Raw genomic sequence first — 15548 nt, 5'->3', positions numbered from 1 at the left:
TGAAGTGACCAGTCCCCTCGGAGGTGACCCCTTCCCAGCGGGGTGACCCCTTCCCAGCGGGGTGATCCCTTCTCCCGGACCCACCGTGTCTCCCCGGGGCTGATCCCTTCTTCCGGACCCTCTAGGTCTCCCCGGGGGTGGCCCTTACCCCGGGGACCCTGCTGGTCCCTGCGGGGCGACCCCTTCCTCCGACCCCCCCCGCTTCCCCCCGCTTCCCCCGGGGGTGACCCCTTCCCACTGGACCCTCCGGGTCCCCCTGAGATGAAGCCCTCCCCCGGACCCTCCGGGGTGACCCCCTCCCCCCGAAGCCCCACCGGGGCGCCGGGCCAGTCCCCTCCCACCACCGGACCCACAGCTGCACGGCGGGACCCCCACCCGCCCCCCAGCATCCCGTACCGGTTCCCACCACCCGAGGGGCCGCAGGCAGCCCCAGCTCCGGCCCCCCCGGGAGGGCAGGCCGGTCCCCACCGGGGTAGCCCTGACCGGCACCGCCCCCGTTCCCCCCCTCCCGGTTCCCGGAACCACCCCCGGCTTCTCACTTCTCGATCTCCAGGGCCGCCACCTTCCTCTTCTCGTACAGCTTGTCGTTCAGCGCCCGCACCACGCTGGGCGCCAGCGGCGCCAGGTCCCGCTCGGCGTTCATGGCCCCGCCGCCGCCCCCTCCCCACCCCACCCCGCCCCCCGCCGCCGCCGCCGCCACCGGCGGCCACGTGACCCCCCGGCCCGCCCCACGTGACCCCTCCGCGCCGCACAGCGCCCCCGCGCGGCCCGGAGGCCGCCTCAGCACCGCCTCCGTGGGACACGCTGGGATTATTCCAAACCGAGTTAATTACCGCCTCCTTTCAGTTTTAATTATTAACGGGGGGGGGGGGGGGGGGGCAGGCAAAGGTCACTTGTGAGGGGGGAGGCCGCGGAGGTAGTAGACCCAGGAGACGCCGGCCCCCCCGGGGCAGGAGACCACCATCTTGCTGGTGACAGGGTCGGGGCCGCCCTCGAAGGAGACGGTGATGAAGGCGGTTTTCTTGGGGCGCAGGCTCTCCGGGGCCCTGACGGTGAAGGCCGGGTGCTCCACCGTGTACTGGAAAGCCGTGGGCTGGAGGAAGATGTTCTTGAAGGGGATGGAGGTGGTGCCGCCGGCCTTGATGAGGAAGGGGCCCTGGGGCTTGGGCGGGAGGGCCAGGCCGAAGAGGGGGATGCTGTACTCCCCCCCAAGCGGGGAGGAGAGCTGCAGCGTGGCCCTGGCTTCGCCCAGCTGGCAAGGCTCGTAGGTCACCTCCACGCTCACCTCCGAGCCCCCCGGGCTGGCGGGAGCCACGTTGATGGTCTTCTCCGTCTGGAAGTCGACGCAGTTGGTCTGCACGGGGGAGAGAAGAGACCGTGGTGGGGATGGGTCACAAAAGCAGAACCAGCACCAAAGGTTCCCACCATCACATTGGCCAGGGTCCCTGTCCCTTTCCTGTCCCTGCACATTTTCACCCCTACACCATACCCCTGGTGAGTGCCCACGATGGATGGCCATGGGGGCTGCCCAGGGGGGACAACCCTGTGCCCAAACCCCAAGAGACCTTACTGCCAGAGCTGGGGGTTAAGGTGGAAGTCCAGGCACCATGGAACCTGCAAAAGCAGCTCCAATGAGGGCAGCAGAGATGGGGTCTGCAAGTAAGGACAGTCCATCTGGAAACAAGCCCAGCGTTGGTGGGAAGATCCCTGGGCTCACATGGCTACCCTGGCGATGCCAGGCCAAGCTAGAGGGCCAGGATCCCCTGACGGAGAGGGCTGATGCTGGCAAGATGAACCACCTCCCAGCAAGAGCCCAGGGCAGGCTGGGCTCACCTGGAGGAGGTAGTCCGTCTTCTGTCGGGCGTAATTCATGATTTTGGTTGTGATGGTCTGACTAGAGCCCAGCGTGGTGCAGAAGTAGAGGGGCTTCTCTGGCCTGTTCGTGGTGGCTTTCAGGTGCAGGTTGTAGTGGAAAGAGCCCAAATCGCTGCTCTGGAGCACCAGGCGCCCGGTGCTCTCACCCATTTTCACGGGCTGGTACTCAATGACAAGGTCAGCCTGGGAGGAATGAAGGGAAAAGCCACTGTGTCAGGCAGAGATGGAGAAGGCAAGGTCCGGGATGGGGGAAATCGGTCCCTGGTGTGCTCACACAGTACTGGAAAGCAACCCAGCACCCTCCCTCTCTCTGGGGCAGATCCTTGCAGCATTTGGGGGACAGTTCACTTGGGGGACCGTCCCCAACAGCTGAGAGCCCTCCAGCATTATCCCAGAAGCTTCCCACCCTAAAATGCCCCTATACTCCCCCAGGGGGCAGAACAGCTCCTATCGATCCAGGCTGCAAACACCCTGCCAGCGGGCTGGGCATGCCCTGCAGCCACTCTAAACTGAAAATGCCCACACTAACTAAAGAGCATGTGTCACAAAGACCTGCTGCGTGAGGCCTGACGGGGTCATATCACAAGGGGTCTGCGCATGGCAGACTCCACCAGCGCAGGGCGGTTCCCACTAGGGGTATTCTCACGCACTGCTTCCCCTCCAGATTATTAGCAGGTGGGAGCTGTCACCCTCAGAAAGAAGGCCCAGATGGTTTATGTAGGGCATCAACCCTTCAAGAGCACCCACTCCCAGAAAGGCTGCAGGGAGAAGAGAGCGTACCGGACGAGCTTTACGCCTACCTCCGACTGCGCAGGAACAGTGAAATACGGGGGAACGTTGACGTCAGGCACTTTGCAATCTATGGCAAACGTCACCGGGACAGGCAGAGGGTTGTCCACCTTGACGGTGGAAGATGCTCTCTGCCGAACAGCGGTGCTCATTTCAACAGTACTGATGGGTCCCGAAGCGGTGGCCTTGAAAGTCGCCATGTAGAACAAGTACTCCTCGGTCACCTCGTTGAGGAAGGTCACCTGAGTCAGAAAAAAAGGGAAGCGCTGCTCATTCTGCACATAACAATATACCAGCTGTGCTAAGGCAGCCCAAAGAGCCCCCCCAGGCTCAGCACCCTACCTCCAAGAATGGCTGTAAGCAGCCACCGGAGAAGAGTGCAAGACCGGGGAAAGCATGCGTGGTATTTCTCCTTGATACTCTCCCAAGTGCCCACTGCTCCCACCCCGCCAATGTCCTGACCCACCTGTGCTTCGCAGCCCCCAGTGGGACCCTCGCAGAGACTGACGTGTGGAAAGGTGCCTGCTGTTCAGTACCCACCCAGGACACCCACAATCCTACCAGTGGGCACATGGAGGTATGAAAGCAGGCATGGAGCTTCTCAGTGAGCCAACAGCTCCTTGAAGGGCCCCCACAGCCTGATGTCCGCACTTACCATTGCATTAAAGACTCCTTCCTTGTAGGAGAGGAATGTGAGCTTGTAGTCCTTCTTGGCAGAGCCTGGCACGTCAATGTAATCCAGCCCCTGCAGCACAGAACCGCTTTCCAGGTTTTCTGGTTTGAGGATGTCCACCACCACGAGGAACCTGTGGGTGAGAAGGATGCAGTGAAAGGCAACAGGAAGGACTCCCATAGGATACCCATTGGGTGGGGGGTACAACACAGCCCCTCTCATCCTTCAGGCAGTGGGAGCCAGCTCTCATCCACCTTGGAGGAAAGCCCTCCAGGATGGGTCTGGATAGGCAGATAGCGTGATCCCAGACACCTATGGTCAGAAATGGCCAAGGAGAGTGGAAAGCTTGCAGGAAGGGAAGCTTCCAGGCAGTGGAATTGCTGCAGGGATTGCTGGTGGGATAAGACCTCCTGGGCTGGACTCACCTCTGTGGTCTGTTCAGCCAGTTGGAGACGGGGATGATCTCAGTGTAGGAAGTCCTACACGGTACCTCCCGGAAAATGGTCCCTGAACATTTTGGGGCCTCAGCAGTCCCTTGCAAGAGGTAGTGCAAGCCTGTCCCATCCGGCAATGGGAAGAAGATGGAGCCCTAGAGACACGAAATAGGATAAGTGAGCTCTCCAGCACTCTGTCCAGACTGGCTTTCAAGCGCAGCGAGCCAGTCCCATGTCTTAGGCTGTCACCTGGGCAGCTTTGAGAGCTGTGACCGCTGCCCCGTGTCCTGTGCAGGAGATGGCAATGTCATACCCTCTCGGGCTGGCACAGCTACAGGACACAGAGGCAGCATGGCTGGGCAAAGCCAGGAAACACTGGCCGGACCATCCTAACGCCCCTTTACTGGCCTTACTACCCTGGGCACACCAGCCGCCAGCCCTGTGCTCGTGCGGGGACAGCTGTGGTAAGGGGGTGACAGCCCCTGCTAAGCTCGACTGCCCTGGCGCTGCGGGGATTAGCCCCAACGTTAATTGCTGAGAGAGCAGCCCGTAAACTAACACGGCAGGGTCCCACCAGCCAGGGTGGGCCATGAAAAGTTCCTATCCAGTCCTCATTTCGGGTGCCAATGGGTCACAGCCACCTGCCCTGTGGCATCTCCTCTGCCTCCAGAGCAGCTGAGAACCGCAGGACTCTTCATGCAGGGCTGTACATTAAAGAGATACTGAACACACGCAACCCTACAAGGGTACAGATCTGCTCAGCACCCTGGAGACTGAGCCCAGAAGTCTCTGGCCTCCACTCCGGCCTATATTCTGGTGTGGTGTAAAGTCAGCTGGAGCAGGACAAGGACCCCAGCAGTCCCAGCACCCTTCTGAACTGACCCCCTTGATTGTCCCTGGTCTGTCTCAGAAAATACTGCCCATGAAAACGGAGGGGCCCAGTCATGCCCCCCTGCCCAGCCTGAGCCCTGCAGGAAGGGCTCTTCTTTCCAAAGCTGCTGCATTACTGAAGGTGATGTCAGGAGACACCTCTGTGTCATTTCCCACCTGTCTGCTCACGGTGAGGGGGGGGCGCTGAGAAATAGCAGGGCAGCTTCACCCCTCTTGTTCCCTGCAGGCTGCAGAAGGATCCCAGCAGGGCAGTGCTGGCAGAAGTGGTCGTGCCCAGGGCTTGGGGAGCCTGCACAGCCCCCAGAACTGAGCAGGAGAGTGTCTCCGAGCCCCCCACCCTGGGCTGCACAGACAGGAACCAGGAGCTGCACAGAACAAATTGCATTTCCTGGACCTTTGGATAACCTGGCTTTTTAGGTTAGCTGCTAAAATACATTTAGTGGTCAGTCCGGACTTCCCACCTTACCCCTGGCCTCTAGCCACCAAGAAAGCCAGCTTCCAACACAGGATCACAGGAGAATTGCATCTTGGAGGGGACCTCTGAAGGTCATCTCATCCTACCTTCTGCCCCAAACAGGGTGAACTATGAGGGTCCTGCTATGAGGGTCAGGCCCAGCTCACATACCTGATGGTTCTTGTTCTCAGAGGTCATGGTTAGGGGTGCATAAGTGATCTTGTAAGGCTTGTTTTGTTGATTGGCTTCCAGACGGAAAAATTCAGGTCCCTTCCAGTGTTTCCCCTCAATGACAGGCTGCACGGTCCAGGCCTCGTTGCTCGGGTTGGACAGGAGGATGGTCTGGCTGTGCTTCTCGCGCACGTTGCATGTGAAAGTCAGTGTCTGCAACAGAGGAGCACAGAGGCTGCTTGGTCCTACCAAGGAGCCCCTTCCACTCTCAGAGACGCTGACTAGCTCTAGGCCAGGCTCCGGGGCACAGGGAGCAGCTTTTCCCTGTCATACACAAAATTTCCATTTTGAGATTTTGGTGTAAATCAAGTTGTTGGTTCTTAGAGAAGGGAGAGGAATGAGTCTTTTGCAGGCTGGGTGAAGGTGGCTGCCGCCTCCCAGGGAGGGGAGAAAGAACATGGGAGTCCTGGAAGGATGTTTCTTCTGTGCGAGGACAAAACCTGCAGCCACACAGGCCCTTCGTGGGCAGGCTAAAGAGCCTCCCCCAGGCTCTCTTTCGGGAGCAAGAGCCAATGCTTCCCAGCTGCAGTCTCCTGGAATGCCCATGAGGGCCAGGAGTCCTCCCAGGCTGCATCCCTGTGCTCCAGGAGCTGGATGCAGATGCCTTAGCCCACTCCTAGTGCTGGAAAGCCCTCCCCTGCCCTGACAGGGAGGAAAAGCGTGGCTGTGGGTGCAAAACTGTGGGTACAGCTGGGTGGCAATCTGTGGGGAGGGTCTCAGAAGAGCCCTGGGGGGTGTCCCCGTGGCCAAGGTGCTACAGTGCAGAGCCAGGACCGCTAACACGCTCGCTGGAGGAGCAGCATCTTTAATTGGGGAGGAAGACAATAACAGGGCTCAGACATTTTGGCAATCCCGCATGCAAGTGTCCTCCAGTCCCTGCCCTGGCAGAGATGTGGTGCACATGGTGGGATAAGGGCGGGGAGGACCCATCCTGACTCTGCTCCGATTACCTCTTTGGTCACAGGGGTCTCCATGCAGCATCCTGCCAGCGTAAGCCGGAGTGGCTCACTGCCCTGGATGAAGCACTGCAGGCCCTGGTACTGGATAGAATGGCTCAGCTTTGAGGGGCGGAAGGTCACAACGAAGGGGACATCCATTCCTGGGGAGATGTAACCCTTCGCGGGGCTGATGGAGAAATCTGGCTTGAAGCTCTTGATGTCCCACTCAAACCTTGCCAAGGAAAGCACAAGGACAGGAAGGAAGGATTAGCAACTGGGAAGCTGCGAACGCAGTGTGCTGTTTCTAAGCCTTTTGTGGGCTTTTCCAGCAGATCTCAGGCATGATGCTGAGCCACCTGGCAATAAGGCTTCAGGTTGGGCAGGACTCAGCAGCACCCATCCCTAAACAAGCCTTTGGTTGTATCCCTTGCTAACTTCCAGGGCCTGACTGCACAGCCTTGGCTGCACAACTCTCCACTGGGATGGAAAAGCAGAGGGGAACTATGTGGGGAAGCTACAACTCCATCCAACCCCCATCCAAGCCCTCAGAGAGGACAGAGTTTTGCATTACTCGACTCCTATGTCGCCCGTGTTGTGCATGACGATGTGCCGGCATGTGTAGCTCTGCTGCACCACCGCTCCAAAGCTGAGGTGATCCTGGTCCAAGTTCACTTGGATGCCCTGGCAGGAGCCCCGCACCATGAAGAGGGAGCGCACCAGGCCATTGCACTCCATCATCACTTCTTCGGTGAATGGCTGGATGCGGCACTTTGGGGAGAAGTTCACCTCCACTTTACAGGTATCTCCTTTGGGCTTCAGACTTAGTTCGCTGATGGGGTTCAAGAAGAGAACCTGCCCAAAGAAATGAGTGGAGACTACTTCATCTGACAACTCAGTTGCGAATCCTCCATAGAGCCTTCCAATTCCTGTTCTGTCCCCATCAACACTGCCCCAAACTCTACTCATTCCTTGGCACGCATCCCCAGCTACCAAAGGTATTTTCCTGTGACGTGTCCATGGTGAGCTGGACTACATCTTCCAAAGTAATTCCATGTGAGCTCCAAGAAAGCTGTGACTCTTGGTCTTTAAAGATCACTTTTCCATATCTAATATACGTGGACGCATCCTAATGTATGTGTCTAAAGCTCCCACCCATAGCTGCTTGTAGACGTCCCTGTAGGCACCCCAAAGTGCTCTCCAGTGAAGGAAGGGACCTTACCCCATCTTCTTGCAGCTCTGGTGTGGTGGACATGAGATGGAGCTTAAAAGTGAGAGGGGCAGAGCTGTTGTTTGCTATGGTGACAATCTTCTTCACCGTCTGTCCGATGGAAAGGGCTCCCAGCTTCACCACCTTCCCTTGTGGTTCCATTACATCAACCTGAGGCAGGAGGAATTAATATAAAACAAAAGGAAAGAAGGAGAAAAGGTTTTCTGCCACCCTCGTAGCAGAAAACCGGAATACGGTAGGCTGGGGAAGAGAGATGAGGAAAATGAGAGAGAAAGCCACGCTGGCTGGCTGCCACCTGGAGTTTTTAGGATTTGGATTCCATCTCACCTTCATTTCCGTGCCTCTTCCTCGGACCTCAACAGTCTGCTGGCAAAGACCATTGATTTCAAAAGGGATGAGCTCCTGGTAAGACACAGCCTCTCTGGGATAGAAAGTGATGGGCACCTCCACTGTCTCTCCTGGGCGTAGGACGTATCCTCGGAAGTCCACCTCCAGGTGCACGGTGTTGGTGAACAAGCAGTTCAAACTGGCAGAAAGCACAGCAAAGAGAAGCAGAAGTGTCACAAGGCTGTGTGTGGTCAGGTGACAACATCAGGGCTGCTGAGGGCCTTCCTTTCTCCTCCCCCCGCATCCTCAGGATTTCAACCCACAAGGGTCGTGAGGACATGGAACAGACATGTTCTAAGCAAGGCCCAAAGGAGCGTGCGGAGAAGGCCTACCTCACATCCTTGTCTGCCTTGTTTGTGATGGCGAGGGTCTGATGGGCAGGTGGCATCCCAGCGTGGTAGATGAAGCAGGCTCCAAAGTTGAGCCTGGTGGTGGAGAAGTGGAGAGTGGGCACTACCACGGTGGCCAGGAATGCACAAGTAAACGTGGGACCCTTGCTGATCTGGCGAGGAGAAAGACAGCATGAGCCAGCTGAAGAGATGGAAACTACAACTGCAAACACCAGAGGAGGCTGAGGAAGAGGACGGGCGACGGCTGACTGCAGCAACGATAAGAAAAAGCAGGTGTCAAAGGACCCCAGAATGGAAACAGAAGGTGGAAGGCTTGGGCTGAGAGGGAAAGAGTTTTTGGAGAGTTATGGCCCTGCTTTCTGCTATCGTGTGCTGGCAGGACCTTTCTGGGCTGTGGGACCTGAGTCAGCAGGGGCCTGGCAAGGAGAAACAGCTCCATCTCCATGCACACCTAGGACCCCCCCAAATTAGGGGCAGAGAGGGCCTGGGGGATATGTCCTGCTACGAAAGCGCTTCCGAAACTGGTCCTGCATAAACGCTCATTAAAATATTCCATTCAGAAACTGTCAGACTCCTTAGGGACGGAGCTCAGCCCTCGCTCCGGGCTCCTGCTGCCAAGCTGCTGCGCAGGGAAGGCGAAGGTCCCGTATTAAACGCTGGCGCCTCACCTGCAGCGTCAGCTCTACGTCCTTTAAAGAGCACATCTTCTGTGGGTGAAAAGCCAGCTGGGTCTCTGCTTTCCCCTCCGCCTCCACGGTGCCCGTCCGAGGGGTGATGGTAAGGAGCTGCTTACGGGCTGCGGGGCCGCTCAGTTCCCAGGAGAAGGTGAAGCTGAACTTGCTGTTATTGTGGATGCTGAAGACGCACTTGATGTTCTCGTTTAGCTGTACCTGTGGGGAGAAGGTGGTGAGGACTAGGGCTTTAAGGACATGCAAAGGGCTGGCTGGCCCAGCAAGTGCTCCTTCATCTTTCATATTCATAGAGTGACAGAAGGGTGATTGGGTTGGAAGGGACCTCAAAGATCATCCAGTGCCACCCCCTGCCCTGGGCAGGGACACCTCCCACCACACCACGTTGCTCCAAGCCCCGTCCAGCCTGGCCTTGAACCCCTCCAGGGATGGGGCAGCCACAGCTTCTCTGGGCAACCTGGGCCAGGGGCTCACCACCCTCACAGCAAACAGTTTCTTCCTCAGATCTCACCTAAATCTCCTCTCTTCCAGTTTGAAGCCATCACCCCTTGTCCTATCACTACGTGCCCTTGTAAACCATCCCTCCCCAGCTTTCTTGTAGGCCCCTTTAGGGCCTGGCAGGGGCTGGAAGGTCTCCCCGGAGCCTTCTCTTCTCCAGACTGAACGCCCCCAACTCTCTCAGCCTGTCCTCACAGCAGAGGAGCTCCAGCCCTCCTAGCATCTCCAGGGCCTCCTCTGGACTTGCTCCAACAGGTCTGTTTCCTTCAAGCTATTCAGCTAATGACCTGTCTGCAAGATCAATCTCCCTACCTCTTGAGACCCACAAACAAAGCAAAGCATCCTCTCTTGTTCAAATGTATCTGCAAAGCTCCTGGTTAAGGCCCAATCTCACAGGGCTTTGTGGGGCAAATGGTTCAGGGTACCAAGTGCTGCTCACCTCCTTGAAATCAATGACGTTGATCTGTTGTGCACTGAGCTCAGTGACACAGCCATCACCATCCTCGCACCTGACAGACACGTTCATGCTGTAGCCAGTGGCCTTGATGTTCAAGGAGAGGGGCTGGGTCTTCCTCTTGACATCGCACTTGAGGTTGAAGATCACTTCTCCTTCGAGTGTTGGTGTGAGGAAGACTGTAATGGGAATCCTGGGGAGGGAAGACCCTTTTTGCACCGCTCACTGTCTCTTAGCTTTCTTGGCCCCACAATGCCTGCTCTACAGGACACCACCCGTGCAATAGCTGTGGTGAGACCCCAGGCCTGGGAGAAACCAGGAGCAGCACTCTGCCCTTCCAGGGCCTTCCACTATGGAGCAAGCCCCGGTGAGCAGTGTTTAAGGTACGATGATCCCTTGGAATGAAATGGCAGAGGATACAAGAAGCAGCAGCAAACCCTGAGCTATCGCTGACCTTAGTGCCCTGCCCCATCTGCTACAGGGAAGCGTTGGGTTGAGACCCCACTTCTGTCCCAAACACAGAGGAGGACGCTCCCAGGGACTCTCAATCACACCGATCTCTATGGCAGGGGTAACATCTTCTTGGCAAAGAGGCATTGTCCAGCTCCCGTGACAGCAGTACAGCGTGGGTGCCACCAAACCCCCTCTCTGTAATTTTTGTGGGCATACGATCAAACACAACCAAGCTACAGAGACTGAAGGAATCGCCACTTCTCCTGTGAGCCACAGGGACTGATACAAGACGCTCTCTTGTCTTGCGCCCTGCGACAAGCCAAAATTCAACATCTTTTAAGCCACAGCAAAGCTGCCTGGAGCTAACGCGTTCTCCTTACACCCAAGGCAAGCTACGGGTGGGCACAGGGCCACCCACGGTGGATCAGCACATGAGCTAGTGACCTGTTAAACTGCTTGAACTCCTGACCGTGTCTGATGGCAAGCCATGGCTGCAGTTTACAAGAAAAGAGCATCCCTTTTCCGACAGGTGACCCTGCAAAACACAGCTGGATGTGTGAGCCTTGGCGCTCTCACCCCGTGATGGGCTTAAATGCTGCTTGTGTGCTTTGCTGCTCTTGGTGGCTTTGCACAGACCGCGCGCGGTGGGCTCTGTCACTAAAGGAACACAGGGAAGAGAGGAGACCTTGCATACTTAAGGCTGCTGGCTCAGGGGATCCTGGCTCAGGGTTAAAACCCCCAAACATGCTTTTGTCATTAAAACGAGAAGATCCACGGCCTGGATTTCTCCAGGAAGGGGGCTTAGAAGATGAGGGTAATCTGGACACAGCTACTTTATAGAGGAACCTGCAGTTTTGTGGTGTCCCCGTTGGGATGGAACGAAACAAGGCAGATGTATGCTATTGCTGAGAGTCACCTGGTGACTGCGGAGGGGAGAAAGCCTCAAAACCCAAAAAGACGGTGCAATGTTTGGCACACGGGAGAGGGAATCTGGCCTGTGAGCCCTGTTACCTTGAAAGAGGAGCGATGGAGCCTTTCAGGGGCTCTATTTTCATGGAGGCGTTGCATGCCTCCGAGAAGAGAGAGCTTTCTCTGAAAGCAAAGCTGAAGGCTTCCTTCTCACCGTTGATTATATAGATAGTCTGGTGTACCTCGTGCCCTGGGGAGAGGACAAAGCAGCTGCTGAAAACCTTTTTGTTCCTCTGGCCACCAGGCCACCACCATCCAACTGCGTTCCCGCCTGCTGGCTGAGCCCTGCAGGCAATTTGCAGCCAGGAGCTTTGCCTGCAGGCTTGGCACGCTCAGGATGCCAACATGGAAACGTATTTCTGACCCCCTGGGCTCCTCCTGCATCACCCCCCAAATCACCTCCTGGAAGCAGCCCCAACTCTATGCCGTGCCTTCCTCCCTTCCCCTTCTTCTCCCTCCTACACTTGGGTGCCAGGAGCCGTCTGCTCTGCTCATAAGAGCCCATTTCCATTTCCAGGTTCCTCGCGGGAGCCTGCTGGGCCCCTGGAGAAGGGTAGACTTCTGAGCGTGTCAGGTATAACCACGGTGCTCACCGATTAACAGCAAGTGGAAGTTCAGGTGGGACCTGTCCAGAGTCACCAGTGGGTCGGTGGTGTTGCCCACCAACAGGAACGGGACTGAAATGCTCTGCTCAGGGACTGTAAAGACCCAGAATGATTCTGTGATGTCCAGGTGCCGGGGGATGAATTCAAACCGCATCTGGGGGACAAAGAGGCAAATGAAGGAAAGCTGCTGCCCTTGGGAGGGTAAGGGGAGAAGGGGTACAGTCTACACCACCAAGAAACCCCAGAAACCTCCACCTTATGCTGCTGTGAGCTCAGAGGTAGGCTGCTGAGCCACCTACAGCCCAAAAGCATGGCAGATGTGGGGTACAGGGTGAGAAGAGGTTCATCTGCCAGTTCATTTCACTGCGATCAAAGGTTTCTTCGTGGGTCTTGGCAAGCTCACAGCGAGATGGGACGCCCAGTAAGTGCAGACATAGGCAGCGTTAAACTGGCACTTGTTTGTACTGGGTCTACTGTCTTAATTTTCTGCACACACCTCTGCTTTCTTCTGTGGCCGGATCTGTCCTCTCTCTGTGAGGCAGAAGAAAGCCACCTGCTCTGGTGGAGCTCCAGGGTCTTGGCAAGTCCACTGGAAGGAATACGCAGAATCGGTTGGGTTCATAACCATGAAGGTCCTGGGTACACAAAGCAAAAAAGGACTACTAAGGTGGTGTTGGGATGTTAATGACTCTGTCCTGCAGCCACCATCAGGCGCTGCCAGTCCTGGACACCATCTGGATGGGAGTTATTTGGTACAGGAGAACAACACTGGGAGCAAAAACATTTCACCTTCTTTCTAGGGGCCCTCTTTGTCTCTCAGGTGGCTAAAAATTAATGGCCATCAACAAAGAAATTAGCAAAGAAATTAGCCAAACTTGCACGTTAAAATGGTAAGATCAAGTGAAAATGGTAAAATCAAGTCCAGGAAGGTTCCTTTGGAAGATGGCACTCTCTATTGTGGTTGCAGCCCTCACCAACCATGTCTCATTAGTATCTCAAAGGAGGGAGAATGCCCCAGGATGCTCTTCAAAGGGACAAAGCACGGGCTGGGGATACGTGGTCCTCCCAGTCTGACCCATACCTTATTGAAGAAAGGGACGAAGAGAACAGAAACCTGGCCAGTTGGTCTTCAGTGACCACCTTGTTCCAGCCCCAAAACAGACTGGCGGCCATGTGTCAGCAGACTACAGATGAGGTACAGATGTGCCATGGGGCTTGGAAGAGTAGCTGGAGAGGTCTCTGGTTAAGCGGGGGGTGACTAGGAGACCATCAAGAGGAGAAGCCATGCCCACACCGACCTGCTGTTCCTGCTGCACACTCCAACTGCCGCAAACTCCATCACTCTTGTGTTGAGATCGAACGTTGCCCCCTTTGGTCCCCGCAGCTCTGGGTTGCGCCTCTTTGCAGTGACGTAGTCGGAGTCTTCCAGTTCAAAGTGGCAGTCTGGCATCAGGCTTCTCCCCTTCACAGCCACCTCTGGGCCCTTCTGATTTGGCTTCAGGTTAGGAATACTAGGAAGAAAGGGACTGGTATTAGCTGGACTAACATTTCCAGCCAGCCAACTGCTTGTTTATCTCCTTGTACAGTGTTGAAGCCTCTCTCTGTGCAAGCGTCGAGCAGCAAATCACACAGAACTGCACTCCCCGCCACGGACGCAGCAGAGGTGAAACGTCAGGAACATGAACAGTTACGTGTCCAGAGACCAACCACAGCACGCATGTTTCTATGTAGATAAGGAGGCCATGCTTATCTGATAAGGAAGCACAGCTAGGGACTGGCTGGTCCCTTGACAGCCTGTCTAGATCTCTCCTTCCAGATTTTGCAACCCTCTAGGAGCTTAATAGGTCACACAATGTCTTTTCCCAGTGTCTCCACACCTGCTTCTACCAAGGCTAGATGATCACCTTTCTTCACTCCTGTACGTTGGTTGTTTCTGCTGCCTCTCCAGGGCTGGCTGTCCCCAGGTCCGCACTCCCACCCACCCCAACCAGAGGCGATACCAGGACCATCCATCAGCGGCATGAGTTGAAAAGGCCTGGGCGTTTCCTACCTGCAGAGCATCCGGCTCTCAAAGTCCCCCACGCAGACCGGAGAGAACTTCATCTGGAAGAGCTGCCCCTGGCCGGCAGGGATGGTGCCACTGGAGGGCTCGACAGAGAACATCGAGGTGGCACTGATGGTCTTCAGAGACGAGCTCCGGGAGGAAGAGGCCTGCTCCCGAGCACGGCTCGGCTGGCGCAAACAATGACTAGGCTGGGGGTTCGCAGAGGCACCAGAAGCGGAGGAGAGGAAACACCCTGCGGTAAGGAAGAGGTTAGAGCAGGACGTCTTCCAAGGAGAAGATTCCCAGCACCTCTGCCTCCTGCTGAAGGTGGACAGAAGGGAGCTGGGATGCGCTTGGCCGAGTGCTTTCAGCAGGAAGGCCCCCAAGGGAAGAACAGGGAGAGCGGGCAGTTTGCTCGTGGTTCTCTGTTACCGCTTGCTAAATCGTAATCCCAGAAAGTCGTGGGGACGGGTGTGAGAGTGAGAACAGACAGGAGGGAGAACAGGGTGGGGGGCAGCAAGTACAGTGAAAAGGCCCAGCGGAGACCCACAGAACCGCTTGAATCAAAACATGCCACCGGACACCTGCTAAAGGTGCTGGGATGACAGACAGGAAGGCTACACTTTAGCAAATTAAATGGGCCCAGGACTGAAGCCAGATGCTTCACTCCATGCTGTTAAACTCTCTCCATCTCCAGGACTGGGGATCTAGATGCAAACTTCTCCCGCAAAACGGTTTCTGGACAGTGTCGGTTCCCAAACCATGTGCGGGAACTAACAGTAGAGATGACTGCTACGCCATCTGGGAAGTTTTCTGGCCGTGTTTCACGTCCCGGCCCAGCCAGCCTCAGTGCCTAACATCAAGGACAGCGTTAAGTCCTGCTCCCGTTGCCTGCAGAACTGAATTTGGCTGGTTACGCGTGGTGGAGAGAAAGCTTTGGGGAACAGCACCGCTCTGTCCTTCACACCCTTTCCTTCCTTCCTCTTTGTCAGGCTTTCCTAAGGACCAGACAGCCCAGCGTCAGCATGCCCTGTGCTGGGGAAGAGCCGACACCAGGACCCACAGGGGAGGGAGAGAACCACATCCAGAGCGTCAGGGACCAGGCTGGGCTCTCCCATCCTGACCACGAGACAAGCTGCCCGTGCTAGGAAAGGCAAGAGGTGGCAGCCGAGACCTCCTGGACACGCAGCCCTGTTTCCCCGCAGAACCCTGCTGCTCCCAAGACGACCATGTGCTTGGACACAACCGCATTTCTGCAGGTTAAGGAGTCACGGCCGCGCCGCCAAGCTCTGATAGCTGCTGTGAGCAGGGCCTCCGCCCGCAGCAGACACTCCGGTGCCCAAATTAGGGGGTTAATTTTAGCCACTGACTTCGCATTTGCCATGGACTGGGGAGTTACACGTCGACGGCAACTGCAGGTCAGCTAACTTGCCGTTACACCATCAATTTTCCCAGTCTCAGGGACTTCCCCAAAGAGCTGCCCTGATGTCCCCCTTTCCCCGTCCTGACCCAGCAGCGTGGCTCTGCCCCGAGCCAGGCTCAGCTCCCGTGCAGAGCACGAGTGTCAGAGCAAGCACAGGAGGGTC

General features: G+C 56.7%; 2 protein-coding genes across 21 annotated transcripts in view; both read right to left on the bottom strand.

The window, feature by feature from the left end:
* VAC14 (VAC14 component of PIKFYVE complex) overlaps positions 1–660 on the bottom strand; it is a 70260-nt gene extending 69600 nt beyond the window's left edge. The window contains exon 1 of the mRNA XM_054198921.1: positions 540–660. Within this exon, the coding sequence (XP_054054896.1) occupies positions 540–643 (104 nt within the window). The 5' untranslated portion in view covers positions 644–660. The remainder of the gene's footprint in view (positions 1–539) is intronic.
* Positions 661–825: 165 nt separating this feature from the next.
* HYDIN (HYDIN axonemal central pair apparatus protein) overlaps positions 826–15548 on the bottom strand; it is a 208956-nt gene continuing 194233 nt past the window's right edge. For all 20 annotated transcript variants that reach the window (XM_054199082.1, XM_054199093.1, XM_054199092.1 and 17 more), the window contains 18 exons: positions 13969–14215; positions 13217–13429; positions 12415–12553; positions 11907–12072; positions 11356–11503; positions 9877–10084; positions 8919–9140; positions 8233–8402; positions 7841–8039; positions 7505–7663; positions 6857–7137; positions 6298–6517; positions 5288–5500; positions 3763–3926; positions 3320–3470; positions 2676–2906; positions 1834–2058; positions 826–1354 (listed from right to left, as the gene is read on the bottom strand). In XM_054199082.1, the coding sequence (XP_054055057.1) occupies positions 890–1354; positions 1834–2058; positions 2676–2906; positions 3320–3470; positions 3763–3926; positions 5288–5500; positions 6298–6517; positions 6857–7137; positions 7505–7663; positions 7841–8039; positions 8233–8402; positions 8919–9140; positions 9877–10084; positions 11356–11503; positions 11907–12072; positions 12415–12553; positions 13217–13429; positions 13969–14215 (3821 nt within the window). In that variant the 3' untranslated portion in view covers positions 826–889. The remainder of the gene's footprint in view (positions 1355–1833; positions 2059–2675; positions 2907–3319; positions 3471–3762; positions 3927–5287; positions 5501–6297; positions 6518–6856; positions 7138–7504; positions 7664–7840; positions 8040–8232; positions 8403–8918; positions 9141–9876; positions 10085–11355; positions 11504–11906; positions 12073–12414; positions 12554–13216; positions 13430–13968; positions 14216–15548) is intronic.

The sequence above is a fragment of the Rissa tridactyla genome, chromosome 4 (genome assembly GCF_028500815.1).
Source record: "Rissa tridactyla isolate bRisTri1 chromosome 4, bRisTri1.patW.cur.20221130, whole genome shotgun sequence".
Lineage (NCBI taxonomy): Eukaryota > Metazoa > Chordata > Aves > Charadriiformes > Laridae > Rissa > Rissa tridactyla.
The sequence above is the reverse complement of the archived record's forward strand: the minus strand, read 5'-3'. Positions and strand labels throughout refer to the sequence as shown.